General features: G+C 50.1%; 8 protein-coding genes across 8 annotated transcripts; 4 read left to right on the top strand and 4 right to left on the bottom strand.

Moving 5' to 3' along the window:
* Window positions 1-900: 900 nt before the first annotated feature.
* Window positions 901-2,260, bottom strand: B0T23DRAFT_240956 (mitochondrial 39-S ribosomal protein L47 (MRP-L47)-domain-containing protein). Its single transcript, XM_062834036.1, has 2 exons — window positions 1,455-2,260; window positions 901-1,384 (listed from the first exon to the last, which is right to left on the bottom strand). Exons 1-2 carry the CDS (start codon window positions 1,986-1,988, stop codon window positions 1,130-1,132), a joined length of 789 nt encoding a protein of 262 aa, XP_062688640.1. The 5' UTR covers window positions 1,989-2,260; the 3' UTR covers window positions 901-1,129.
* Window positions 2,261-2,545: 285 nt separating this feature from the next.
* B0T23DRAFT_432462 (uncharacterized protein) lies at window positions 2,546-2,901 on the top strand (the record flags this gene model as incomplete). Its single annotated transcript, XM_062840381.1, has 2 exons — window positions 2,546-2,556; window positions 2,691-2,901. The coding sequence occupies 2 exons, from the start codon at window positions 2,546-2,548 to the stop codon at window positions 2,899-2,901; spliced, it is 222 nt and encodes a 73-aa protein (XP_062688639.1).
* A 2,242-nt stretch (window positions 2,902-5,143) lies between these two features.
* On the top strand, window positions 5,144-6,020 carry B0T23DRAFT_240888 (uncharacterized protein). The gene is made up of 3 exons (XM_062834034.1): window positions 5,144-5,167; window positions 5,235-5,351; window positions 5,442-6,020. The coding sequence occupies exons 2-3, from the start codon at window positions 5,276-5,278 to the stop codon at window positions 5,915-5,917; spliced, it is 552 nt and encodes a 183-aa protein (XP_062688638.1). The 5' UTR covers window positions 5,144-5,167; window positions 5,235-5,275; the 3' UTR covers window positions 5,918-6,020.
* A 1,508-nt stretch (window positions 6,021-7,528) lies between these two features.
* Window positions 7,529-9,473, bottom strand: B0T23DRAFT_240895 (uncharacterized protein). The gene is made up of 3 exons (XM_062834035.1): window positions 8,487-9,473; window positions 7,861-8,418; window positions 7,529-7,801 (listed from the first exon to the last, which is right to left on the bottom strand). Exons 1-3 carry the CDS (start codon window positions 9,253-9,255, stop codon window positions 7,773-7,775), a joined length of 1,356 nt encoding a protein of 451 aa, XP_062688637.1. The 5' UTR covers window positions 9,256-9,473; the 3' UTR covers window positions 7,529-7,772.
* A 2,555-nt stretch (window positions 9,474-12,028) lies between these two features.
* Window positions 12,029-12,466, top strand: B0T23DRAFT_389065 (uncharacterized protein; the record flags this gene model as incomplete). The annotated part of the gene is made up of 1 exon (XM_062837786.1): window positions 12,029-12,466. A coding segment is annotated over exon 1 (253 nt), but the record flags the coding sequence as incomplete, so codon positions are not given.
* A 4,377-nt stretch (window positions 12,467-16,843) lies between these two features.
* On the bottom strand, window positions 16,844-17,350 carry B0T23DRAFT_407961 (uncharacterized protein; the record flags this gene model as incomplete). Its single annotated transcript, XM_062839250.1, has 3 exons — window positions 16,844-16,995; window positions 17,119-17,204; window positions 17,277-17,350. 3 exons carry the CDS (start codon window positions 17,348-17,350, stop codon window positions 16,844-16,846), a joined length of 312 nt encoding a protein of 103 aa, XP_062688635.1.
* A 418-nt stretch (window positions 17,351-17,768) lies between these two features.
* Window positions 17,769-18,080, top strand: B0T23DRAFT_407960 (uncharacterized protein; the record flags this gene model as incomplete). The annotated part of the gene is made up of 1 exon (XM_062839249.1): window positions 17,769-18,080. One exon carries the CDS (start codon window positions 17,769-17,771, stop codon window positions 18,078-18,080), a length of 312 nt encoding a protein of 103 aa, XP_062688634.1.
* An 8,390-nt stretch (window positions 18,081-26,470) lies between these two features.
* B0T23DRAFT_389056 (uncharacterized protein) lies at window positions 26,471-27,321 on the bottom strand. The gene has a single exon (XM_062837785.1). It carries the CDS (start codon window positions 26,869-26,871, stop codon window positions 26,572-26,574), a length of 300 nt encoding a protein of 99 aa, XP_062688633.1. The 5' UTR covers window positions 26,872-27,321; the 3' UTR covers window positions 26,471-26,571.
* Window positions 27,322-27,828: the final 507 nt, after the last annotated feature.

Raw genomic sequence — 27,828 nt, 5'->3', positions numbered from 1 at the left:
AGTACGGTGTGCAGGTGCAGGAAGCTGTCAGCCATGGGTCCAGGTCAGGTCTCCGTCTGGCACTCCATCCATTGAGTTTGCTCTGATCATGTCCATCGTCGCCAGGCTGTCAATCTTCAACCACCATTCAAAACCATTGAGAGACAAACAGACACCTCTCTGATGAAAGTAGGGGGCATGTCCAATGCATGGTCGTGTCTCCTCGGGGCTCCTGTTTGGGTGGGCGGTCTCGTAGGCGGTCTCTCCTAGCCCAGCCCAGGCTCCCAGGCTTCTTGCTGCCGGCCTCTGGTTCGTCACTGTCGTGGTAGGAAGTGGGGGAGTCTTACAATGAGGGGCGGGAACGGGACCCCGCTTTGAGCTTCTTTGAGCTAGACCGGAGCCAAGAAAGTAATGTCCCCCTAATGTCCCCCTTGGTGGGACTCGGGCTCGCTAATGATTTGATGTTCAAAGACATGAAGACCGTTCACTGATCTGATGAAAAGAACCCTGGCTTGCTTCATCTGGTCCCCGCAACGATAATTGATATGTATATATAGAGATCCATATATATATATATATATATCATTCTGATATATGTACACTACCACTCGCCATTTTGTATCTAAAAATTGGACTTGGAAACGAGCTTTGTCTCGTCTATCCCGCCGTGCCCTTCCTCCTGACCTCTCCATGGTCTCGCCTGTTCAGGTTGGCGCCGATGATGATCTCCCCAGCTACCATGGAAATCTAGACATGTCCTAAGCGAGATGTTGGTATACAGAGATTCACGCACCCCAGATCTCGGTTGTTCGGCCCATCACTATTCACCAGGGACCGCCTAATCCATATTGGACACCCATTCCCATGAACCCCATGGGGCTTTTTGTTTTTGCTTCGTTGGCTTCTTCATGAAAATCTCCCTGGCCCATGTCCTTCCCTCTTTAGAAACATGGCCTGTCCGGGTTGAATTTGGCTGTTGTACAGTGAACACATATGATGCTCGTTACACTATCGATACAGGTTGCAAATGTGTGGTGGTTTGTTTTTGGAAAACGGGTATCGTGACTGTTTTCCCCCCTCGTCCTCTTACCGCAAGGGTACCTTCACGACCGTTCGCCCGTCTGGTTCATTTGGGACCGCTTCCCTCTCTTCATACCCTGGGGGCTTCGGCTTGGGACTTGGATGATGGTATCGTTGTTGGGTCGGTTTCTGTGGTGGATTGCGCCTCGCTGGCCTCGGCGCCCTCCGCCGTCTCTTCCGCCTCGAGGAATGTGCTAGGCGTGTAGGGGTTCTCGGGGTTGGACAGGTCGATTTCCGGGTCCTGCTCGGCCAACTTGACCGCATCCTCCCAAGCATAGAAGCGCTCGGTGAGCACATGCTTGATTCCGCGCATCGTTTGCTTGACCTAGAAAAATCAAAGAAGAACTAGTGTCAGCTGCTGTAACCCATTGATCCTTCCTGTGTCATCCACCTACATTGCGGTCACGCTCATTGGCCTCAGCAAGACCGAAACCCAACTCGCTCTTTGTGCGCTCCCAGTTCGCCGTCGCAATGCGGTTGCGCTCCTTGACGCAGACCCACCATAGCCGGTGCAGGTCGTCCCACGACTTCTTGCGCAGCTCGGAAACGGTCCAGGCGCGGCCGTGCTTGGTGTGCTCGAGGGGGGCCATGGCGACGGTCTCGCGGTCGTAAAAGAAGTCCCAGAGGCCGTGGTTCTCGTCGACTTGGATCGGGGGCAGCTCCTCGCGCGGGACGGGCTCGGGAAGGGGTTCGTCGGAGACGGAGAGCTTCCAGCGCGTGCCGGACTTGCGCAGCGCAGACTCGCCACGCTGCTTGGAGTTATCGCGGGTCACGCGGGCGGTCGGGTATTTGTGGCGCTTGAGGAGGGCAGCCGAGGTCGAAAGTGCCCTGACCGGGACGGCGACGGCGACCTTGGGTGCTGTTGCGGCCGAGCGGCAGGTCTGCATAATGGCGCCCATGGAGGGCCGGAGGGCGGCTGGTGAGGCCATGGCGGACGGTTGTGGTATATGTGGTGGTGGTGGTGGTGGTGGTGGTTGGTGAAAGTGCGCCGACCCAATGCCCGCTACTCCGTATGCACCGTCGTCTCCGAGTCGCAGTGGTCAATCGTGGGCGCGGCGGTGCGGACTGCGGTGCGGCTCCGGGGACGGCAGTAACTCTCGCTCCACGGCCTTTGGCACCGCAAAATTTAGGTGGGTCCGAGCTTGGTCCCCCGTTCGTGTCACCAACGAACCGCCATTGGTCCGGTCCCATTTGCTCGGTCCGGACAGCGAATTGCCGGATGAATTGGCGGCAAGCACGGGTAGTAGCCGCTAGATATCCACGTCTAATACAAACAAGGTTAAACTTGACTATAACCTCAACGTCCAGTTGCTTTCTTGACCAATCATAGGGCAGTATGCTGTTTACTTAAAGTGAACTTGACGCTATTGCTACCAATGATAGCTTTCATCCAACGACAGAAGGTCAACACTCTCTCTTCACTCCGACACTGACTCTCTCATTCCATTCTCAAGTGATTGGTATTGTCATTCTTTCGCCCGAGATCATGGTCCTCCAGTGAGTGTTCTTCATCAACAGAACTCGTTGACCCATCACCACTTACACCACCCACATGTCATGTCATGTCATCAATGCGATCCTTTACCCTTCTCTTTGAGACTATAAATCCACCAATCCTAACCATGACCCAGAACCTACCGCAACCTCTCCCCACGCGCCCGCCTCGGCGTCGGCATCGCATTCACCCTCTGGGGCCTCATCGGCCTCAAGCTGTCTGACAAGGCCGAAGAAAAGCTCGGCTATACTCCCACCGAAGAGGATCGCAGGGCGCTGGAGAGGTACAAGCCTCGGATTATCGAGGTCGAGAAGGAGGTTGAGAAAGTTGTCAGGGCTGAGAAATGATTTCACACGCCTGGGAGTGAAGTTGGGGTGATGGGGATGGTGACGCTCATGTGAAGAGAGGACACATCGATTGATTGATGCCACCGCCGGAACCTAATGATGGATACTTTCTTCTTGAAGTCTTGGACTTTGAAAAAAGAAGAAGGGCTTAGCGAAAGTGGGAGAATGGATATCGAAGGAGCATGGATGGATGGATGGATGACAGGACTTCATCTTCCGCCGACACCGAAAGATCGATGAGTGGAACATCCAACAATGGACGGAACAGAAAGCGGGAGCCAGTTGAGCTACGGATGTCCATGGCAACAACAGCAGCAAAACAAAAGCAAAAACAAAGCAGCAGCACCTGTACCAGTCAGGAAGAGATATAAGCAAGCCACCTCACTAATGATTCGAAGCACAAACCACTTCTCTCTACTTGTTTATATGCGTATGACCCAAGTTAGCGGTCGGGTTAAGGCAGCACTACCAGTCATGTATTTGCTTGTTCATAGGGAAGAATAACATACGAGTTAGCTTGAAGACTAAGAAAGTTCGAGTTGAGTGGACTATCCCTTACGTCCTGGAAATATTCCACTTTCAGACTAGAACAACCAACTTGCCCAATCTCCAAGCCACTTATACTAACAATGAGCCATCTGTCTTCCACATGAGAGCTTCTTGAATTCACCTTTTACATGGCGATGATCAAACTTTCGTACATGATACAAACAAACTCCTTCAAACAGTTGCTTTGTTTCTAGACAACCGTGACTTGGTTCTCTCTCCTGTACCAGCTCCATAACACAACAAAAAACTACATTCAATCGAGATCAAAGATATACGTACATAAGGTGCTTACCTCAACAGTCCTATTTTCGTCACACCATTCCAACCAAAACACATTCTTTTTTCTTCCTCGTATCAATCAACATCTGGCTTACCAACAGGTCCTCCATACGTCCCTAGGTAGATACCTACTTCAAAGCTCAGTGTACAAACCCGGCGAAGCGGATGTCCTTATTGATAGCTAGGCAACTAAACAGTTTTACTACAACACGCACCGGAAGGGAAGGGTCGTGCCATTTCCAGACACTAGACTAGCATAGGCACTACCGTTACAGAAACTCGTAGAAGTTTTGAGCTAAGGGGACGATGTTAGGTTGGTATCAGGTTCTACCTACGGACAGGTTCTACGAACAGGCAGGCAGGCAGGTAGGCAGGCAGGTAGGCAGGTAGGTAGGTAAACAGATATTGACATAGAGACCTCTCCATACGGAACGAATAAACCGAATCTTTATTGAGTCCTGCGGTTCTGGCTACGTGCGTGCGTGTAGTGTGTGTGCGGTTCAGTAGGGGAGCATAAGTAAGTAAGTGAGTACAGATCAAGTAACCTCGCCGTCGCTACTAGAGACAGGTAGATACGTGTAGTCCTTTTTGCAGAGGTAAAGCTGGAGGTGGAGGTAGAGGTAGAGACGGTCCGGTTCGCTCGTTCGCTCGTTCGTTTCGTTCCTTCCTTCCTTTTGGTTAAACTTGTACTCTACAGTGATCACTCAGTGTCTGGGTAGCCTGTTTCCTTCCTTCCTTCCTTCCTTCCTTCCTTCTTTCCTTTTAGTTACCCCTCCACTCAGTCCCGTCTGCAGTACTCAATATCCGGGTACCTCTAGTCACTCCTTTTCTTCTCAGCGACCGGGGATTTTTAATCAACCCTGACCGGCCTTTTTTTTCGAAACACACTACAACTCACTACCTATTTGATCGCCGGGTAGTAGTACGATTATCTCGAAATGTCTCCGCGTTTCAAAGATTTTTACGTTTAATGGGCAAAAGCATCCAGTGAAAGAAATCTAAGTTGAATAAGGAGAGTATGCTAGATAGGGAATGAATACCCATCGTCCCGTTGATTGAGGTATCTGAGGTAGATTCTGGATTGGACTCTTTGTCAGTGGAACTTGGTCGGTTCGGTTCAAGTTTGCTTAATGACTACATTACGTACCCTGCCAAAAGAGAATGTGTGCAACAACTTGACATAGGTGCTCAGACGGGATGGGGATGAGATGAATAAGAAGTGTGTTAATGGTCGAGTTGCTATCGGGTGCCTCTTATGATTGTCTGGATTGTCTTGTCAGTTCACATTGCCATCTAGCCGTATGATTATCTAACCTGCGGGCATGATCAACTCATGTCTACGTAGTGTATGGAAATTTTCACCATGGGATTCGAAAAGGTTCGAGACACGAGAACGAGCTTACAATCACAGACAGCCACGTGCTTCATCCAAGTATAGGTAGATATGCTTGCATCAACACTCTCCACTGCCATTCTCATGTACCATCTAACTCTACTATCTATAGACACAACTTCCCTCGACCATGCCATCCATCAAACAGCCTAGATGGTACATTCAAATCCCCATCCCTTCACCCTCTCTCCCCCGATATTCCTTTTCCCTTTCATGTATTCACCACATTTTCCCTTTCCCTTTCCCTTTCCCTTTCCTTTTCTTCCCTCCCCTCTCCTATGCCCCGCTGCCTACCTTTTCCCCCCTTTTCCCAGCCCCATTCCCTTTTTTTGTGTAACTCTTCCCTTGAACCAGCCCAAAAGACACCGGGTGACCATGAAGACCGAAGACCGTCATCATGCAATGCCATCTGTTCATCGTGTACTTAACAGAGGCGATTGCAAGATGAGTTTAATGCTGAGAAAGAAAAAAAAGACAATGGAACAACGCCGGAACCATGTTGATAGAGACACGAGGAGGTACCTGTATGCGAACCGTAACCGTACCCCCTCCAAATGCTGCCGCTTGTTGTTGCTCCGTGCTTTTCCTTCCCTGGGGAGAAGGTGGAAATCCCGTCCCTTCCCCCCTGCTTTACATTGCCTTTTTGCCTGCCTCCTGTTGTTCCGTTTTTTCTTTCCCTTTCTTCTTTCTGTCTCCTGTCCTGTGCCTGTCTATGCTCGCCATTTTGCCAATGTGGGTGGTCGGGAGAGCCTCTTCTCTTCTCTTCTAGAATGCAAAGCCGACAAAAAAATGTAACAGAAATCTATCAGTTCGTTTCACCAAACGCAACACAACGCAACACGACACAATCGACCAACCTAACCCTGAAAATCCCCGAGCTCGGTGCTCATGGTTAAGGCAGCAAAGGCCAACAAACCCCAGGTAAAATAAAAATAAAACAAGATGAAAAGAAAACACAAGCCAACTGACCCATAGCAGCCACTCTTGTCACTGACAACGCCTATGGGAGGCAGTCTGTGATAAGAGAAAAGCGTGCGAGTCCTGTAAAGGAAAACTGTAAAAATGAAAAACAACCCGAAAAGTCATGACGCCATTGATGCAAGACTGCTTGCTGTTGGATGTTGGAACGTATTTTTGGTGCATCAACCTTACTTGCCATCCCCCATCTGTTCTTTTTTTTTTTTTCCCCTTCCTTTGTAACCGACCGCATGATCGAAGCAGACCTAAAGTTGGGTAATATCTGACGGCTCAACTCGCCTTCCTCGTAAGCTTGTCGCTTGTCTGAAGAGTTGCATTGTACCCAGTACCCGATGTTCCGCGGGATGTCTCGGGTGATGTTGCTGACCAATCGCTGAAACCTCTCGTAAAAAGGTACACCTGTCGTGGCCGGATCCTCCATTGGCCGTAACCGCCACCATAATCTTGAATGTCATGTATCGATCGACTAGCTTTTTGCGTCGGTCGTTGAGGCCCTGTTTGGAAAATGGGAAACCGTTTGGTGATGAATCAAAAATGATGCCGTCGTCTGATTGGTTTCCACGTTGCCCAAGTCAGCCCAAACAAGTCTGGACAGCAACCTAAAAGCTGCATCGACCGGTCCATCGAACCAAGAATTCGTGCCGTGCTGGACACATTCGCGGCTTTGGAGGGTTGCTGACTCTGTTTCGCTGCTCACCCAGGCGTACCAGTACAGTCTCCAACGGGTAGAGTCTCAAAGACGTTTGGTGACAACCTCGTAAAAGCGATTGGAATCCCATCTGTTTGGGAACCGCAGTGTTAGTCCTATGTCAAGATGAGAAAGCACCGCGGTATTGTCAGTTGCGTATTGTGTGAACCAGGGCAAATAAAATCCGGAACATCGAACTGAGGGTCAGTGCCGGAACAGCGCCAGGAACCAAGGGACCGGAAATGTCAAACATGATGCGAAGTCGTCGGGTTGGCCGATCCAGTTCATCCAGAAAAAGCAGGTAATGATTTGGCCACATAATCGAGTCCATGGAATTGACGATGTACACAAAAGGCGGTCCTGGGATGCTTGGTATTCACTTCATTTTTTTGGGTCTTCTCTTCATGCCAGAGGCTTATACATATACCAGACAGGTATAGTGGATCGCGGTGCCTCTCAAACTCCAGTTAGGTGCTCCCAATCACAACACGCTTAGGTCCGCAAGGCCAGGTTCGTGAGTCTTCCGCGACTCAGCGAGACACTCGGAAAGACTCTAAGCCACGCCTCGGGTACCTTACCCATCAGGGCTCCAACCCACCATCGATCTCGAGACCTGACGAGTATTGGCTTGTAGGGCGACAGTGAACAGCACATGGCTGATCAGCACACGCCGTTACAACGCCAACGTATGACATCCAATACGCAAAACGTGAGGATTCATGGGGACTGGTTTGTGATGCGAGCAACGCTCGCGAATATTATCGAACCCGAAAACACTGCTATATAATGCTAGTTGATCGGATATCATGGCGGTGCCGGAGGTATCTGGCCAGGTTACTAAAGGGTTTTGTTGGTTTTGTTTATTTTGTTGATGGGGGCTATTGGCTAGCCAGTTCACTCCGACGGGGGGAACGAGGGGCGGATCGAGTCGATTGTCGTCAAACATTCCTCCTGCTCGGCTTCCTCGCTTTTGACCGGCGTTTCCTAAGCACGGGTTTGATTGCGTTCGGGACCTGGACCACACCATTAGCTCAGAACACACAATATGTAGGTGGGGTGTGGGGTTGCGCACCATTCTGGAACATCTGGGACCAATCGGTACCGCCCGATCCACCAAACATCTGCATGCCATTCTGCTGCTGGGGCATGCTGTAGTTGGCAAGTTGGGGGTTGATGTTGGCAGTCATGTTGTTGCTAACCTCCTGACCGTTGTAAGTCTGATCGAAGCTGCCTCCACGAGTGGTACCGCCCATAACGGAACCAGTCATGCTTCTCCTGTCGCGATTCGCGTCGTCAATCCTATTGATGCTGCTGGATCTCGACAGTTGATCCTGGTTGTTGCCCATGTTGTTCATGCTATCGGAGGTGGGGATGAGGCCAAAAGGGTGGACCATGCCGTCAGCGGTCATGTTGCCCATACCGTTCATGTGATTTACATCGCCTCCCTCACCCATAGCCTTTTGTTGAGCCTGCGCGTTCTTCTTGACATGGGCCTGGGGGTGCGACAAATGGCTGGCGCCAGTGGGGTTGCCGCGACGGACGGAGCACTTGATAAAATGGCGCTTCAAGATATCACTTCTCGAGAAGGTATCACGGCACAAGACACACATATAGGGGCGGTCGCCGGTGTCTGCTCAATTGTCAGAATCCTGACCACCCAATGGCTAGGAGCAAAGAGCTTTGGGAAATGAAACTTACGGCGGAGAAGATGCCTCTTGAGGTGCTTGGCATGGAGGTAGGTTTTTGTGCAGTGCGGGCAAGGGAACTTGCCATCGGCATCCTTCTGGGGAATCTGGTTCTTAGCAGACGCGCTGCCGGCAGCCGGAGCGGCGGGCTTTCCAGGCGCACTAGGAAGAATGCCGCGACGTCCCTGAGACCCAACCACGTGGGTAGGTTGGTCGCCCTCGGGAAGCATTGACGCTTGAGCGGCAATGAGTGGACTCTGGCCGTAGGGAGAGTTCATGCCGGGCTGCATGACTCCACCAGCGGGCATCGGGCGGAGCACCGGGGGTACACGGCCGTTAGCCGGGGACGGGGCCGGGGCAATGGGCTGGGGATGCGAGGCGGCGGTGGTGGACTGGGGCATCATGGCCGAAGATGTCGCGTAGGACTGCTGGGGATACGGGTTGCTGCCCATCATGGGATAGCCAGCGCCGCGGCCAGCGCCGTTGGGGGGAGGGGGAGGATAGCTGGCCATGTTGCTAGTGGAAGCAGGCGTGTTGGGGGTTGCAGTTCTCGGGGTGTGAGGGTAGCTGCCGTAGGAGGGAGGTTGCTGCATGACCGTGTTGCTGGGCTGGAGAGGAGGCAGTGTCTGCGGGGGGGCAGTCGCGGTGGATTGTTGTTGTTGTTGTTGTTGCTGTTGTTGTTGCTGCTGGAGCTGGTGCGGAGAAATGGCTGAAGGCGAAGGGTTGTATGAAGCTGCCGACGTGTTTATGACATTCGTCGAGTAGTGCGGCAAACCTTCCATAATCCGGCTCGAAAATTACCCTGAAGCAGCGAGCACAGAAAAAACCATTCGGCAACGGGGGCGCGAATAGGATTCTTCTGGCGACTCTTTGTCCCGGTCTTGATCTTCTTCAACTGAAGGCGCGTTGGCTGGAGAAGCTCCTGAAGACCAATGGCTCAGAATTGGGTAGCAAGGCAAGGAAAAAGGACCTGCGTTGCGCTTGTTTGCCCGATGATGCACTCGAGCCCGTTGTCGGTAAAAGTCTGACAATACAGGTGGACGGGACCCTTCTTGACAGTAATGCGACGACGCTACAAGGCTGGTTTTGGTGGTGCGACAGGCCGCTGGGGAGGGAAATCGTGTGCGGCGGTGGGAGGTGAAGCTGTGATCCAGTATCGTGGTCGATGCCGGCGACGAGCTTGTTGGAGGAGTACACACACGTAGAGGTGGAGAATGCCCTAAGCCTGAACTTTGGGTTGAGGCTCAAAAGGAAAAAAGATTGGTAGGTGGAGAGAAAAAAAATGGGCGGAGGACAGAAGTGGAGCCTTCGCTTTTTGTAGGTGCCGCTGCCGGTCACCCTTTTTGTATTTTGGAAGGAAGCCAGCGTCACTCTGAGAAGTACAAGGTACAAGCAATGTGCTTGGCCCTGCCTGTGCGCTGGTGAAGCTGCGAAGGGGGGAATCGCATGAGTGGAGACGGTGGGTCTTGCGTAGCCCGTCAAATCCAATCACAAACATAGCGCAGCTGAGGTACGTATCCTGCGGTGGGGGTCCAGGAATTCCAGCGGAATATTGTCACAGACCCTCCACCAGATAGTACTGATTGTGACAGGAAATAAAAGATCTGGGCATCTACATTACCTACGAGATGGCGACTTGTGAATCGAATGTCCGCACCTTTCCGCTGTATGAAATCTTGTGAACTTGCTATTGCTGCTGTTGGTACTTCATCATTGCTATTTGTCCATCTTTTACGCCACTCGAATTTGCTGCAAAAGGTGCTCGAACGGCCCAGTGCTGCTGGTGCTCGTTCTTGCTTCGACGGACGAGAGATCAAAGTCACAGAGCGCAGAAATGTGAAGGGGGGGAAACCAGGTGGTTGAAACGAACACAAAGCGGACATTGAAGGCACTTGTCGGAGAGCGAGCACGGAAAACAGGGGTTCCTTCGTCTCGGGCATGCGCGGACCTAAAAAACGACAGAGACAGAGAGAGACAGAGTGCCAGTCACTTCACACACAGCAATCGCCGTGTGAATTGGGAGATGGTGTTTTTATGGTGTATTGTAACTTGAACCAGTGTGTTTTTGAGGGTTCTATCCCACAGAGCAGAAGCGGGAATTGCCGGGTCTGATTCAACGTACAATCGATAGCATGCAATGTCATCCACTGCCAGACTGTTTCAATCTGGTCTACTGTTGAACGACTTGGGGCATACAAAACTGGAGGGAAGAAAAGGTGTTCAAGGTAGTCTGAAAAAGATACCACCATCCTTTTGGTATCTTAGACTAAGGACTCTGGGCACGATGTATTGCGTCCTCGACCTCCTTGTGTTACTACTCCTACGGCAACGGGAAGTTGAGGTTTGGTGATTGATAGTCAGCCTCTGGACAACTAGAGATGCAGTTGGAATCGCGGTGTGTTTTCAGTTTAACTCAATTCCAGTCGCACCATTCTGATCACTCGGTTTACCACAGTCTAGCAGCTAATAACGAAGAAAGGATACGATCTATTTGCTGGCAAGTTGGGTTGTGTTTTGGCTTTTCACCCTTCACCTCTCTACGGCCTCTTCTGTACATCATCGTTCGAGATCACGGAGTTGACAACTGCTGGTTTATAGGTTTCTCGTATGCATACATGACCGTGACGGTGAACCTCGGCGGAAAGAATCTGACAAAGTGACCTCATGGAGGCACAGTGTAAGAATGTGGTTAGATTACGGGTGTTGCAAGGAACATTTCTATACCCAAGCTATTTTAGCGTTACTGTTGCGCCGCGTTATACCTTACGGTACCTCTCAAGCGACTACTTAAATCCTTGTAAAGTTACGAAAATTACGTCCTTGGCGACGTTACCACCTGTGATTATTACGCCCCTGACTTCCTTCTACATTATGCCTTGGAGGTGACATCTGCATTCTTTGACGACGTAGCGATACCTCGCTCGCCAGATGAAGACGGATTGTCAGCCGTGGCGGCAAAAGGTGCACATTCTCCCCTTCGATTGCGGTCGAGGCTTACGCAAAGCCATCAATTAGTAATGGATTCACAGTGTTCTATCTTGGTCTGGAAGCCGGAGGTGTATTCGTCGTGTTAAGAAATCGGATTCTTGTGGCGCCCATTGTTTCGATTTCGATTCGAGATGGTACTGTCTCGTCTAAAACGCGGGTTATTTCCGTCTGGCCTCGGGAAATGGCTGCAGACATTGTTCCGCACTGTCACAGTCAGTAGCGCTTTTGTGTTCAAGCGAAGCACTATCACTGCCACTCCCAAAACCAAGTGCTGCGATTGTTTTCGGGCAAAGAAGCAACAGTGCGGAAGATGATCAACGACAAAGTCTCAATCAGTTGAGAGAGGGATTCGCTGAAATGGTGGTAATAGGAGGTCGGGCCTGCCAGTGTGTCCGAGATCTACACATACCGTGACGCTCTGCTCTAGCAAGTTTGGTTTTCGAGTTGCGAGAAAGTGTCCATTTGCTTCTATGACGAGCTCAATTTGTAGCTGACTAAACGGCAAAAACAATGTTGGAAGATTGAAGATCTCCCAGTCTTGAAGTTTTTCGCCGTTCGTATCCGAATGTTTCCATGAACACTCTATCACCTGGGTTTTTGAGAGTCTCTAGGTTGTCTGTCGTGTTGACTAGCCAGCTGCAACAAGTTAACACAGTTGGAGCTAGAAGGCCGTCTACCGAGCGTCCCGCGTGTAGGGAAAAGAAAAGTAATGAACTTAGTGTCATGCTCGCGCCGATCTGTGGACTTCAAGCAGGAGCGCATAGAAATATAGCATCAAACTCTCCTGGGCTGGCTCACCTCACTGGAAGAAGGTTAGCAGTGGTAATGTAGGCAGTTGATGTTGGTTACCGTAATAACACCAAAGAACAAACAACGCGGTGCTGGAGAGGGGTGTAAAATTATAATAGACTACGCAGGCGAAGAAGCAACCAATTCGCTGAAGCAGAACATAAGAGGAGGATGAGAGGAAAACCGCGCATTACCATCCGCAGTAGCGCTTGCGCCTCTCCCGAAAGCAAAGCAAATCCATGTTGAGTTGGGATTTCGCAGCATGATCCCCGATGCAATGGACATCCATTCCTCCAAGAGATATCGACGACGGCAAAGACAGCGACAAGCAGGAACAAACTTGATTTGCTGGTCAAAAGACGTCGGACTCCTTAGTCAACATCACGTCTTGGACCAGCAGGGACCAGGTCTCCTGCGAAGAAGCCAGGCCGGCATTTGGCAGGTACCCTAGATACTTTGCCGACTTGATGTCGCCGATTTTAGCCTGGTGCGCACTTGGACACAGCCGAGAAGTCCCTGAAGGCAATGACGCCCTGTTCGCCTATTCATTCATTGCCAGTACCAAGTTGCAGTGGTGAAGCGACATTGATAGCTCGCTGATAGAGTGGCAATTGTGGTTGTCTTTGTTGACTGACTGTTTGATACCTTTCAAGTATCCTTTGCGCAGTTCAAGTCTGAACAAGGGGAACCAATAGAGAGTGCAGAAGTTGCGGTGAGGATCCGGTTCGCCCACACTCGCAACTGAAGTTCCTCTGCTCGAGGCATCGTTTGTGCGAGGTACAACAGAAGTGCCCCGAGATCTCTGTAATGTACGCGGAGTTCGCGGCCTCCGGCTTCTCTGTAAGCCTAGAGGGAAGGCCTGCCTATGAGAACAATTCTGTGTACGGTAACCTTTCAGTACGCTACACCGACTGTGTACTATGTAGTGTACGCAGTACGCAGTACACACTCGGAATGAGAAGTGAGCTCGTCCTAGTTGCTAGCGACTAAAACGCCGCTGCTGCATATTGGCATCTCCGGAAGTTTTCAGTGAATCCTAGTCCCTAGTCAAGCCAACACTGGAGAGATTAGCATCAGCCCCAGCTTCGACCCAGATATCTCTTGCTATGTCACCGACGAAGCTGTGGTTTTCGAAAACCATGACGAGAGCTCGGATTGTACAAAGAAAAAAAGAAGAGCAGTATTGTCTTTGGCGACGGGAAGCACAAACTCGATGCTGTTCTGCAAGTCGAGAGAAGAATGCATCTGTCGGCTGGGTCGAAGTTTTTCCTGGCAGATTGGTGGGATGATGTGCAGCATCAACGAGTCAAGAGTCGAACGAAACGAGCCTGAAGATAGAACCCTGTCCTTGTCTCATTTTTTTGATCCCTGTCATCTGCTGCCTGTGTCTTGATCCGTGAATGGCTGCGTTGACAGAAAATGCCGAACGGTGAGGGGTTTCGGCGCGAAAAGGCTAGCACTGTGATGGAGGTACCGCCCGTATCGCTCCATTGTCGACGATGAATGACGGCAGGGTAATTTCTGGTAATCTCAATCAAAATAACCGCGAGATTTTTCGACAAGTCTACGTACAACAAGTCGTCGCTTGCCTGCCATCACAGGGCACACTGAATTTGAACATTTTGTAACCGGTAGAGAGCACAGGAAAAAGGGGCCTGATAGGTTAGGTAGGTACGTAGCGGTTGATCGTTACCTTGGGCGCTGAGGAGGGAAGACTGTTTACCCGATCGCTCACCACCTCACCGTCGACGATAGTGCACCAATTGGTCTATGTGATAGTGTAGTGTACTACTGCTGCGTACCTAGGTAGGTTTCTTTTTTGGCTCGTTGGGTTTCAGGCTTTCTTGCATTACTACTGCAAGATCTCCTCAGTCAGATCTCTGGTTGCTGCGACACTGTTCACGATGCGGCGACGCGTTAGCCGCAACCCGCTCGCGTTGGAGGCGGGCACCGTTGAAGGGCCCAATTCCCCAATACGTACCCCAAGGACCCCCCAAAGACCCTCCTTCAGCACTGTCGCGTGCTTACCAGCATCGTTTTCCGTTGGAGGGGGAATGTGGTGGAATGCGAGGCGAGCCGCTGCCGGCTGGTGTCTCGAGTCGCACCAGTGGCGTCGTTAGGGATGGCGGCAAGCCCCCTCCCAGTGTGTCGAAACGGTGTGTGTGTGTGTCGGTGTCTGTGGAGAGCTGGGCAGCAGGGCAGATCCGAGAACAGAGGTTGGTGTGAGGCTCTGGGAGGGTCCTGATGGTGAACCCACTCCTGCGGATTCTGTGCAACATATAAAAAATTGGAGATATGAGGGGCATCTTGGGGCATCTTCCACTTCTAGAAGCCGGCTGAAACCCCCCGCAAACGATTGAAACCGATTGCTGGAGCTGGATGTTGGAGTATCGACCAATATCAAAGCAATCGATGGACAACATCCATCGTCAAAGTGCAGGTTGAGTTTTTGGCAACCCTCAATTGCCTTGCGAACCCGACATGGCTGTTCTCGCTTCAGGCTTTTGCGCGCCAAGGGAATGTCACAGCCATGTCCTGCCCGCCGCGGAATTTGTGACAAGCCGTTACAAAGAGCATACCGTGTCGCTCCAGGAGACGAGTCAGGCTCATGACTGCACTTCTACAGTGTTTGGGCCACATGTGGTGAACTGTCTCTGCGGTAGGTAGCGTCAGTCCATCACCATATGCGATGGTAGGTCTCGTACCAAAATACCTAGGCGCTTTGCGTCGCAAGATGCACACCTCGGTCGGCAACGACCTCGACGAACGGAAGCTACCCGGAGGTCGAGAGCTTTTGAGGTGTCGTTGAAAATACTTCCCCACCTGTCCATCTGCCCCGCGAAGGACCCAATCTCCATCTTGTTGGTCGCTTGGCGACAGATATCTGGATGCACGGCTACCTTATCAATCACCTGCTACATCATACTAGGTACCTACCTACCTATGTACACTACATGCTACACTACGTGCCCTTGTGGGGGTGTCTAGATTTGAATGCTTACCACTACGACCGAGAGCCTCCCACGCGTTCCAAAGAATAACGCTCCCATCAGCCGGTCGGAAGGGGAGAATAGGGTATCCTAAACCGGATTCCCGTCCTGTGTGGCCACATTACTGCGTGAGAGGAGTCGTTTTTGTTCCAAAAGGCGGCAGGCGAGAGGTGTGGTCGGCGGTTCGCTTCGCTCAAAATCACCTCCAGCGACCTTCCACACCTTTTCTATCATCAAGTACCGGGTTGTACTGTTGGTCCCCTGTCACAAAGGTAGGCTGGTGGCGTTCTTGGATACAACACTGTGTCGTAATGAACACTCGTTCCGCCTTACTCACTCACACCAACCACCTGGACACAGAGGATGGAATGTAACCAGGACGATTCGACCCCCAAAAGCGAGAGCTGAGTGGCATTGAACGACGACGGATGGCCTTGCCTCTCCAGGAAAGTCGATATGCACCTTGGGAAAGAGCGCTCAACACACAACAACGTGAGCACTCCTATATCGGCCGATATGGCTACACCACCCTGCCGTTGCTTGCCGACTTTACGAAAAATCAGCATTGGCAGTCCGTCTTCTCAAAGGAGCAGCGGTCCAGGAAGAAACAGGAAGCCTTCGGTCGAACACGGTCCAATTGGAAGTCATGGAGGTCGCTTCCATAAATTGGCGTTGTTCCTGCCAGTTTGACAACAAGAAAATGGCCGATGCACGACCGAAAATGAATCTTCTCACCCATCATCGCAGCGAGGGCACTGCATCACACACTGAACAGGCAAGAACGGCTACTATGATGTCGGCACAATATGTGATACCTGCTGCAGTGCCTCTTTCCAGCGTACCTACCTCTACTTACCTCAAATAATTTCCTACGGAAGCGGAAGGGACGAGTTCGGAGTACCTAGTGTGACGAACAAGTTGCGTGATCTTTGCATACACCACTTTGTCCGAGCTTTGCCCGAGCTTAACGAAATCCTGAATGGGCGGCACACTCTTCTTGTGAACCGAACGAAATCGATGATGGATGATTGTTTGCAAGCCAACCGCCCTCGTCTTTCAATTTCTTGTTGTTTTGTTTTCTGATATGTATGTAGTTTAATCACTACATCAAAAATGCCCCTCCCCACCCATGTTCTCCATGATGGGACGGCCAAGCGGGCCAACATGCCCCTCAGACTGCGCCCCGGTCAAAACCAATCCAGCGGCGGCCTGAGGTGCTCCAGTGTTTCCCGTCTTCGTCTCCGAAATGACGGGCCATGCTATGCTGGGAACGGAATCCGCTCTTGACAGCAACCCAACATATCAGCGGTGAACGGTTATGCCATCCATACCTACAGGGCATCCTTTTATGGCTTCTGCTGACCCGTAGAACGATGACACCATCTCATAAGAACAAGGCCATTCAGTCTCTTGAAACACGCACTTGGATCTGGGACCAAAAGACCCCTAAGAACTGATCATCGAACCATCCACCATCCTCGCCGACACACCGATGGCCAGCCAATTTTACAGGCCAAGCTAACTTGACCAAGATCTTCACTTTGCAGCATGGCTAGCCAACCCTTTTACTTAACCGCTTCCTAGGCGTCATTAAACGACAAAATCAAGGCGGTTTCGTGGTGAAGCTGTCGGTGTCTTCCACTGGCAACTGAGGACCTGTCATGGTGAGGCGGTCCCTGGCTGTTCTCCCACTCTTCTCATCAAATGAAATGTTCCGACACCCGGGCTGGCTTCGCTCATCATTACGCGGATGATCTTGGGGGGGGCGTCTGCACCGTGGTCCAACCTCTTTGGGCATGTTACACAGGCCAACAGTAACCAGAAAGCCCGGAGTGATCATCCCCGTTGCCGCGACACCCAAAGCCTGCGAGTACCTACGGTACAGTACCGTAACGAGTAACGACACCTTCTCGAAGCAAGCCCTCGGCCCTTCTTCGTAAACACCCTGCGCTGTCAATTTATCACTGCACAGTCAAGGTATACTATGTATGTGCATCCCCGGCACCCCTTGGCGGTCAGTTTCGTTTCTTCCACACCAACAAATGACGGCGACTGCGACCAAAAACTGATTTTGCATCTCGCGGTAGAAATGAACGAGCGAGCGAACCATGGATCTGCGCACCTTCGGCGGTGATTCCTCAAAGGGAAATCCGCCTTGGCGATTTAAAATCATGGCTGATGATCGCCGCCAGGATCCTGCACGCTAACACAGACGCATTGTCCAACCTCGGTTTGAGGGAACTCGGGCGAGGATTTCACGGCCGCAACTTTTGCAATTGCAATTGAAATTTCGAATCGTCGAATTCGTTAAAAGCGCCGACTAGCATGGTCAGAGATAGGGACCCTTCTAATCCAAGGAATTGGTGTTGAATGCAATTTGCGCAGGCCCGTCAGAGAGAACAAAAAGGGCGCAACGCCTTGGTCATGACCGTGCTTCTGGCTGCAACAAATGGCCTGACAATCTGACCAAAAGGTGAGCAAAAGGAACCCGACCGAATGGGTTGGCTGGTTGTTGAGTGTTCGTGACGATGACACAGGCCAATAAGAGTTTCTGCTCGATTCTCGAGGTCATCAATGACCTGCTCAATGCACACCAAGCACACCCCCTTTCGAGCCAACACTACGTAGTGTACAGAGTGTCAACCCAACCTAAGGTGCCGATTCCGCCGATGCAGCAAGTGATAAGCCTGCTGGAGGTGGCCTATTACGGCATTTACTCGGCGTTGTTGCTGGCAACGAAGAACGGTGAAGTGCAAGGACAATGGCCTCGTTGGCTGTCCACAGAATTCACGAGTTTCACAGCCTACAATCTGAAGCTCTCCTGCTTCGCGCCGTCTTGAGTTTGTCAAGCTTTTGTGCTCCATCGGAGCGTATTCCACACGGGTGCAACGTACGTCAACTGTTCTGCTAAGTGGAAGCCATTGCCGACGGCAGCTGTCCACTGGCAAGGGGCAACGGCAGCGGCAGCGCCCGCAACAGCTTCTGGAAGGGTTTGTAAACAGCGAATAAGCTCGACAAGGACTCCTACAGTGTATGTTCTGACGGTCTCGCATCATCTTCAAATCACCGAACCCCCCTCCCCATCTTTAGCACAATCATCATCGCCAGCATCAACATCATCGGGATCGGAGGAGGTTGGCTCTTTGTGGCAAAACGTACCTTTTGCATAATTCGTTATGAGCATCATCGAGTGGGTTGCTCGCCTTGTTGATTTCTCCCCGAGTCATGGCTCCATGCCGCGGCATCGGCCTTTCACTTCGCGGCCTGGTCCATGCCAGAAATGCTCCACTTGACCGTGAGCAGAGGTCGGCCCCGACTGGTCCGGGCTGCCGATGTCTTCTTGACTACCGCTTGGCGGTCTGTTGCAGGCCGACCTCCTCGCTCCGGTTTGCTCTACGGTAGCTCAACAACGTGGCTAGCGCTGTTATTCGTCGCTGTGAGTGTCGGATACTTTTTTTCATTTTTTTTTCTTTGCCTTGTGCGCTTGGCTTGCGTGCTGCATGTCGATTTTTCGGCCAATGGTCATTCTTCTTCTGACACTTGTCAATCTCTCTTGAAGTCTTTTGGTGTAACCATGTAACTGCCTGCCCCCCTAACTCAAACTCCAGAAAATCTCTTTGCTTTCTCGTCGCGGCTGTACCAGGGGGCAGTGGTATTGTAATGGCATCGTCGTATCGTGGTAATTTTGGTGAAGATCTGATCTGGTCCTTGACAAAAGCCAAGCCGCCGATATCAGAACAGGGAAGTTTTTGTTGAGGTCCCCTAGGTGCCGAAGAAGAAGCCCTAACCGGAAACGGTTTGGTCAGGCGAGAGACGAGAAGAAAAGAGCACAAAGTCACGGCTTCCTCTCGGGCATGGAATCCGACTTTGAGTTTGGTTGGAGGTTGGCCGTTTATCAAAGTGTTTTGGTCGCCGAGGAGAAAACACGCCAACGCTTCGTATCACAAATGCGAGTTGACGTTGCAGGGGGTGGAATTTGGAGAACCCCCCTCATCTTTCCATACATCGCCCACGTCCCTTCCCGTGGTGTTCCACAACCCCTCTTTTTGCTCTCCAAGATGAAGGGACCCAAAAGTTCCCAGTCCCTTGGTGACGTGGTGTGCCTTATACATGTACCAAGGTGCTTCAAGTGAGGTCAGGCACCGCACCATCCATCCATACGGCTACGTGGGACACTACATGATCTAGCAGCTCGGCCGCCGGAGCAGAAGAACAAAAAAAAAAAAAAAAAAAAAAAAAAAAAAAAAGGGGGGGGGGGGGGGCGCTTAAAAAGTGGTTCGCGGGAGCGAGTGAGGATGGAGAGGGAACTTTTTTGGAGCGTTCCGGCGCGCGGGAGGGGCGGTGGGCGCACCGGGGAAAACTGGGACTCCTTCTGCCCACCCCCACCGCCGAGCGACGGGAGGGTCCACGAAAAAAAAAAAATGGAGAGAGTCCGGGTTTTTTCCATCGATCACGTTCGTCCACCCACACACAACCCGCTTTCGCTCCCACTTTGTCCACCACCACCGCCCATGGACCGCCCACCGTTCACGCGTTTTCTCCTTCCTCCACCAGGCCCAAACCCACTCTACACTACAAGCGCCCGCATTCCCACAATTCCTGTTGCGAATCGGTTTTCGCGGGCACGCACCAGACACCCACATCACGTCCAAACGGAAGGGGATGATGGGATCGCAGATGCCAGATGCCTAATGGATGGGTAGGCATAAGTTGCTCGGAAGATGAGATGGAGGGCTGCCCGCCCCGATGGATAGTGCACCAGAGATCTCGGGAACTCCACTGGACCCATGAGTTTAATGACACCCATGAGCCCACGGGCGAACCGCTGAATGGGGCTGAACAACGGTTGAAGTTGCCGAAGGCTGGTGGGCTGTGGATTTCCAAGCACTCCAACAACAACCTACCAGTCTTGACCCCTCAGCTGGCCACCCCCCTCAACTGGCCACATCCACACCGCTGTTTCCCCTCATGCAACATCACCACCCTGCTTCTCCCAACAACCACAATTGCATCAAATCAAGCCCGATCGCGTTCGTTTCTACTGCAATGAGCTCGCCTTTGATTGAAGAAGCGCTTGAGGCTATTCGCGACGGACTTTCCCAGCGCGCAGCAGCGAAGAAGTATGGGATTCCACGGTCTACCCTCGGCAACCGTGTCAAAGGCATTCCTACCAAACGCGACGTCAAAATCCCCCACCAGAAGCTATCGCCAACGCAAGAATCCTTCATCTGCAGATGGATATTGAATGAGGAGAAGGCCGGCCGTGCTCCCAACCGTCGTCAGGTGTCAGGATTCGCGTCGTCGATATTGAAAAGAGGAGGCGACTATGACAAGCTGGGCGCCCGTTGGGTAGACCGATTCCTGAAGCGCAACCCCAATATCAAGACCAAGCTTTCGAAGCCGCTCGAGTCAGCGAGAGTTAGAGGGTCTACCCGGGAAGCCTTCACGAAGTTCTTCGACCTTCTGGAAGTCCAGATTCGCGACAAGGGTATTATCCCAGCCAATATATCGAATATGGATGAACATGGTCTTCAAGAGTTGGAATCTAAGGATGGCAAAGTGCTTGGGTCTACCCTGACGAAGAAGGCATACGTAACAACGACCGACGCAACCGCTTGGGTATCCATTATCGAGTGTGGGACCGCTGAGGGCAAGAGGTTGACTCCCGTTGTCATCTTTTCTGGTACCAACCTCCAGGGACAGTGGTTCCCTGACGATATGGACGATGAGCTCAAGAGCTGGAAATACGATAGTACATTGACTGGATGGAGCAATTCAGAGATTGCTTTACGCTGGTTGAAGGAGGTTTACCTTCCTGAGACCCAGGTTGATGGCTGGCGTCTCTTGATTCTCGATGAGCACTCGAGTCATCTATCTGACGATTTTCTCGTTGAGGCATTTCAACACAACGTTCAACTACTCTTTTTACCTCCCCATACTTCTCATAAGACTCAACCACTCGATAAATCCGTATTTGCCGCCGTCAAGTTATATTTTAGAGATTCAACAAAGGATTACGCTAGCTTTCCAGCATCTGCACCAGTAAATAAACAACGGTTCCTCCAGTGTTATCAGGAAGCATCACGACAAGGCGTGAGCTCCAGAAACCTCAGATCAGGGTTCAAAAAGACTGGTATATGGCCAATGAACAGATCTGTTGTGCTTGACGACCCCGACGCTGTCATCAATGACAGTGCCCTCCCTCTCCAGCCATCACCACCCAAAACGCCACCCAGAAACGAAATATCTGAGGTCAACCACATTTTCAAGACTCCCCAGAAGTCCAGGGATATGTTGGGAAGCATTCACAACAAGTTAGCTGCTGTTGACCGTGATATCCGGACTATTTACACCAAAGCAGCCAAGGCGCTTGATGATAAGAACGCTGAGCTCGCCGCTAAAGATCACCAGCTTCAATATTTACAGACCAAGCTGGAGTCACTCAAGCCACGGGGTAAAAGGAAGGTTAAAGAAGGGGGTAATGATAAATTTGCACGTGTAGAGAGTATAATCGAGGCTCGTGAAGCCTCAAAGCAAGCCCCCAAGCGCCAGCGGGTTGCTACGGTAACGACGACGTCGTCATCACTACAACCCATCGAGAGAGCTGTTGAGTCAATACTCCAGACCATTCATGAGCATCAGGATTAGTCAATAAACATTTCAAATGGTTGAAATCGCTGCAAAAATGGCCAATTTTCAATGTTATCCGACTACTGGTTATGGCTGGGGATGTGGCCAGTTGAGGGGGGTGGCCAGCTGAGGGGTCAAGACTGGTAGAGATCAGATCACTGAAAAGGTGTATAAAACTCCACTATCTGCAATGACGACTACCATGGCCGTCAATGTTTCCACAGAAAATTGTTCAAAGGCACTGGGAGAACGCATAAGACAAAAGCCAAAAGAGCCAAATCTTTTGCGTTCCTTTTTACACAATCGAAAAGGCGTCCATCATTCACCGCATCAAATCCCAAGACCCCAGAACCATGGAACTCGGCCAGATAGGGGCCAAAGGGGGAAGGGGAACCTGCACCACATGACCATGGCGTCTTTTTTATTCCCTCGCTCTTTGCTCGCTACAAAGTCAAAGAGACGACAGAGAAACGAACGGCAAGCAAAGCGCTGCCAGAAGGCGAACCTTGACGGCCAGTCAGCCAGCCAGCGAAAGTGGTAGCCTGGTTCACTAGACTCCCAGATTGGCTAGTATCAGGCCTTGAGTAGGACCCTGTATCTTACTAGGGCCTGTTGGCGTTGCTTGGTGCGCATTGAAGGACCCTTGATCCTGGATTGACGACAACTCGGCCAGGGAATTCAAACTGGAAAGAAACGAAGAGAAAGGACTTCCGACCCTGGACTCTGGCCTGACTCCTGGGCTTGCATAAGTTGCAGTCGGTAGCAGACAAGATATGAAGGAAAGTATGACATGAACTTTGATGCTTGCCTGAATGTGGCACAGAAAAAATGCCTACGGTAATGCATTGATGTCTTTTCTCATGTCAAGGAATCGCTCAAGGCAGGGCAAGTTTGAACATGGACATGGAGCATGGGTCAGCCATGTGAAATGAATCGTTCGAATTGTTCGAGGTAATCTGTCTTGGCGGCGAGGGGGTCTTCGAATTCCGCGAAATCACCCAAATCCCCAATTCACCCGCGACATCACCCTATGGTCAACGACAATGAGTGTTCTGGGGTTTCAGGAGAAGATGAGTGTGACAAGCATGTGACTGACACGACTTGACGTGCCGGCATTCAGGGTGTGAGAACCCGGGCCAGAAATTGCTTTGGTCAACTGAATGATTGACTGGGCAGTCATGCTTGTTGGTGCCCGTTGATGCTGCTGGGCTGGTCAAAATCATACCCAGATGGTATTTTGTGATCAGATTACGGGAGTGAGATAAGGTTTTTACGCTATAGGCTACGACGTTGCTACGTTACACGGTAACGGCGCTTGAGGGGAAAAAAAGAAAAGAAGGAAAAAAAAAAGGAAAAGAAAAAAAAGAGAGAGAAAAAGACAAGGGCAAACATTTCAATAACAAAAAGAACGTTGGGATCTGCTCACTTCACACTATGTAGCAACACACAAAGAGAGATAGATCTTCCGACTCAAGTCCGAAGCCATTACATACACTAGCTGCTGCTCTTCTTTACTATATGTATTAATCCATGGACTCATGTCCTCTGATTTGGTTGGCGCGTTTCAAGACGACATGACTTGGAAAAGCTGAAAGGCTACCGTACACAGCTCTTATGCATGCCAGGTCAGTTAGGTGTACCTAGTATATCTGTAATTGTTTCAACCCCTTGATCGACATTTGACCATTTTGGTCACCGAGGGCGAGGGGGGGGGGGAGGGGGAAGAAAAGCCGCCAGACAGTTAGTTTTATTTCCGGTCGAATGAACGATCGACTTTTGGTCTGTCTGTCTGTCTGTCTAACTTCTCTATTTTTTACTGTGCACGGCAACGGGACCGGCAACGGCAATAGTGTACCATACAGCGTGCATACATATCGTCAGAACTAAATCTCGCCTTGGGCCTTTCTTGGGCCAACGGCAAGGGAGTTCAAGTGTGAACCCAAGTTCACCAAGCCTAACTCGTAGGAAAAAAAAAAAAAAAAAAAAAAAAAAGTGATGCGGACAAAGGTGAGACAGGAGAGACAGGACGCCGTCAGCAAAAAGATTACCTTGTTCGGTATGGATTGCTAAGTAGCTGAGCAATCATCAATGTCTGTCTGTCTGTCTGTCTGCCATGCCATGCCACTCTCACCCATCATCACTTTACTTGCTGTTGCCGTGAACCTATCTATGCATGTATGAACTTGTAAGCCTTGTTGACGTGGTACAAGGAAATCGGCTCTTTGCTTTTTTTCCCTATATCTTTCCTATCTCTATTTCTAAACTTGTATGTATGCCTTTAACGTTCTGGTCAAATTACAGACAGAGGAGAAAAGCTCCGTTGATTTGCATAGCATAGCATAGCATAGCATAGCATACCGTACATACCTACCTTAGCATAAGCAAGGGTAGTAGGTAGGTAGGTAGGTAGGTAGGTAGGTAGGTAGTCGACTGAGAAGTGATGAATTGTACATACCTAGTACACTACACTACACTACACTACAACCCTACTACAGTAATGTGCCCTGTAAATGCTAGACCCAATAAATGCTAAGACCCAATAATTGCTAGGAATTTCTGTGCACGGATTATTTTAGTATGGTATGCCTGCTAGCTGCTAAGTACTAGCCACCAGCCGGCCCGCCATATAAATTTGCAGCTAAGAGGGTAGCTTACAGGGGGTTGTAGTACCCTTGTTACCCATATCGGGGCTGTCACCAACTATTAGAACCCCTTATCAGGGCGGTTACTAGCAGTCATAAGCCTCCTGCTCCCATAACAATAAATGCTAGGACCCAATAAATGCAAGGAAATCGGCTGCACGCCCCACTTGCATTTACAGGGCACATTACTGTATGTATGTATGCACACCTAGGTGGGGTGGGGAGGGTGGTGGTGGTGCCTGACCTGAGTTGAGGTGACTGCGACTCTCTCTTTCTCTCTCTCTCTTTCTCTCTGTGAATTGACTCCTCTCTGAACTGCGCCTGCCAATTGCGTGGCACGAATTACGATCTGGTGTATACTACACTATTACTCTACTGTATCGTATCCTACGGTGAGTGTGTATGTACGACCTCAGTAAGCTACCTACCTACCTATGGTATGGCAGGACTTGATGAAAAAAAAAAAAAAAAAAAAAAAACTACAGCCTTCATCTATCATAGGCACTTACACACTTGTCTACCTACAGGTAAAAAGAGAAACAGAAAAAAGAAACACACACACAGCCGGGTACCTACTTCCGGTCGAGTAAGAGACCTATCTTGGAAGGAGGTTGGCTTGGCTTGACTTGGCTTCTTTGCTACCTACACTACACTACATTACACTACACTACACTACACTACACTACACTACACTAGAGGAACCTACCTAAGTATGCATAGGTATGGCGGCTAGAGAGAAAAGAAAGAAAGAATAGGTATCTTCCAGTCATTACTTGCTGCTGCCAGGGACATACACACTACCTACATTTGAGACATACACACTACCTACATTTGAGACATACCTCTAGACTACATTTGAGACATACATCCCCCTTCCCCCCAAGACGCTAGAACTACACTACACTGCCATCCCACTGCTTCCCCGACCATGCCTTACCTGACACAGTAACTGGTGGATGTCTATCTACCTACTAGCCTCGCTACCAGAATTCTCTTCGTTGAACTGATCTTTGTAACTGGCTCTCGTGATGTGTGTGATGTCATGGCAGACAGAAAGAAAGGGAAAAATGAAAGAAGGAAAGCAGTCAAGAAAAGGAAAGGGCGGCGAGGAAGAAGAAGAAGAGATATTACCAAGACGTTTTTCCGCCGATTCAGTGATGGTGGCTACGTAGCTAGCTAGCTAGCTAGGTAAGTAGCGAGGTGTGTAGGTAGGTGGAAGTGATCAGCAGGGGACGGACGGATTAAAAAAAAAGGGGTTCTTTTGATTCTTCGTCGTCGTCGTCTTCTTCTGCGTCTGCCTTCTAAGGGGTATACACTACACTAGACACTATACACTACACTACACTACATACATTCGTGCCTAGCTTGACTTCTTGACGACCTACCTAGCAAGATTAAGATACTGTGTCAGGTAGTTGTTGATCAAGATAGATGGTTCAAAATGGTTGGTGTATGTAGTAGGTAAGCAACCTAGGTGTCTGTAAGCGAGACTTGGTGTTAGTTCAGCTCAGCTCATGTTTTTGTTGATGTAGATCTAGAGGTAGGATCGAGAAGAGTACTACACATTGATGTAGATTGCTGTATGGGAAGTCTCCAAATTACGACTTGACAGAACTAAGTATCTACCTAGGTATGAATTTGAAGGGACTGCGTGAAGCTAGAAAGAGCAATGAATGACTGTCCAGAGGACAACCCCAAAGTGGTTATTTTGTCATGTTAGCGCTACCTACCTACCTACCTACCTACCGGAAGGTGTCCGGAGATGATGATGATGATGGTGATGATTCCAACTTATAACTAGGTGGACAGTGTCCGCGGAGATTGTTCCGCACAGATTGGGTAAAGTGACATTGGACATGTGTATTGACATGTATTGACATGTATGTGCCAAGTGACAAGTACTACCTACATAGTATACTGTATAGTAAGCGAAGAGGGAAAAAAAAAAAAAAAAAAAGCAATGTTGTCTATCCAGCCTTGAAAGTATGCAAGTATAGAAAGAAAAGGGCAAGTAGGATTTTGTTCCGGAGCAATGGCCCCGCTGGGTAACGACACTTCATCACAAGTTGCCCTGATTCATCGCTCGGATGTCTGGATTAGGAAGAAGTGGTGGAAGTGGTGAAAGTGAGGAAAGATAGGTACTGGTGTAAGACGTAAAAAGAGGTATCATCAGTGTACAGTAAACATGAACTTGAAGTTCGTTGCGGTTGAACATCGAGATCATGAAAGATTTTGTGAACAATCGATGGGTTGGTAGGAAATAAAAAAAAAAGGAAAAAGAAAAAGGAAGGGGAGTGGCAAAGAAGGAACTCAACTCAAAGAAACCAGATTTGATACTCCCGCGGTAGGAGGTAAGCATTGTGGGATCTTGTCGACTACCCGAGTACCTTTTGACAAAGATTCCACATCTACATCTGCTCAGGGATCAACGGACCGTGGTCTTGACTTTGAGAACATCAACATATCCAGATGAAACCAAAAGTGGAAAGCAAGATGGAAGCGGTAGTGAGGAAAGAGGTTTACGACCAAGTAGAATTGACTGTCAGTGAGATACTGTAAGCAATCGCGAGGTGAGATTTAATCAAGTACACTACCTAGAAGTACCTAGGTGGTTGCATGAAGGAGCACTTTGGAAGGACATGGTCGTTAGAAAACTCTGCCGTGAATTTCACATAGGAAGGAAAGAACGTAGGAAGAAAAGAACATGGGAAGAAAATCACATCCTCATGTTGACGAGTCAACAAAACATTGTAAGCCTCTAAAGCCGAGTCAAGTGTAAATCAGGGAAGCAAAGCAAGCCGGAAAAGGGGGACGGCACCCTTCGATACAGCGCTCATGTAAGTCTACGCCTGCCATGATGAAAGCGGGAGTGGCTATAGTGTTGTAACATCCTCATCGCAGTTATCGGGAACATGAAGCAGGAAGTGTGAATTATTCGTGAGACATGGGTTTTTATGATTGCTACTGATTTCGATGCAGTATAGTAGTATTAGCAAACGGGTGTCTCGCTGCCGTGGTGAAGTGCTGGTAGTAACATAACATTTGAAAGAAAGCAATGTGAGTCAGGGTAAGTATGGCTGTAGTTGAGAAGTGGAAAACTTCGGAGATAACCACGGTATAACCTATATCAATAAGTGGTACCAAGTATCGCAAACCCATGGAGTTTGCAACATCATAACAAACAAACGTGAAGAGCTCATGAATCGTCATACGAATGCCTCCCATTCTTCAGCTCCAAAATCTTCTATCCAAGTCGCCAACCAGTATCAAAAACCTGAGGCATACAAAGATATCGTTAAACAAATGGGTATCAGTC

This window comes from Neurospora hispaniola, assembly GCF_033458365.1.
Source record: "Neurospora hispaniola strain FGSC 10403 chromosome Unknown B0T23scaffold_9, whole genome shotgun sequence".
Lineage (NCBI taxonomy): Eukaryota > Fungi > Ascomycota > Sordariomycetes > Sordariales > Sordariaceae > Neurospora > Neurospora hispaniola.
This window is presented reverse-complemented; position numbering and strand designations above follow the sequence as displayed.

Bases quoted from the DNA above. Each gene is read 5' to 3' on its own strand.
- B0T23DRAFT_240956 (XM_062834036.1), bottom strand. From the start codon at position 1,988: ATGGCCTCACCAGCCGCCCTCCGGCCCTCCATGGGCGCCATTATGCAG. The intron at 1,385-1,454 runs GTAGGTGGATGA...TGATTTTTCTAG, and splicing joins CCAATGAGCGTGACCGCAAT to GTCAAGCAAACGATGCGCGG.
- B0T23DRAFT_240888 (XM_062834034.1), top strand. From the start codon at position 5,276: ATGGTACATTCAAATCCCCATCCCTTCACCCTCTCTCCCCCGATATTC. The intron at 5,352-5,441 runs TTCCCTTTCCCT...TTCCCAGCCCCA, and splicing joins TTTCATGTATTCACCACATT to TTCCCTTTTTTTGTGTAACT.
- B0T23DRAFT_240895 (XM_062834035.1), bottom strand. From the start codon at position 9,255: ATGGAAGGTTTGCCGCACTACTCGACGAATGTCATAAACACGTCGGCA. The intron at 8,419-8,486 runs GTAAGTTTCATT...ACAATTGAGCAG, and splicing joins CAAGAGGCATCTTCTCCGCC to ACACCGGCGACCGCCCCTAT. The intron at 7,802-7,860 runs GTGCGCAACCCC...GGTGTGGTCCAG, and splicing joins GTCCCAGATGTTCCAGAATG to GTCCCGAACGCAATCAAACC.
- B0T23DRAFT_389056 (XM_062837785.1), bottom strand. From the start codon at position 26,871: ATGCTTACCTCCTACCGCGGGAGTATCAAATCTGGTTTCTTTGAGTTG.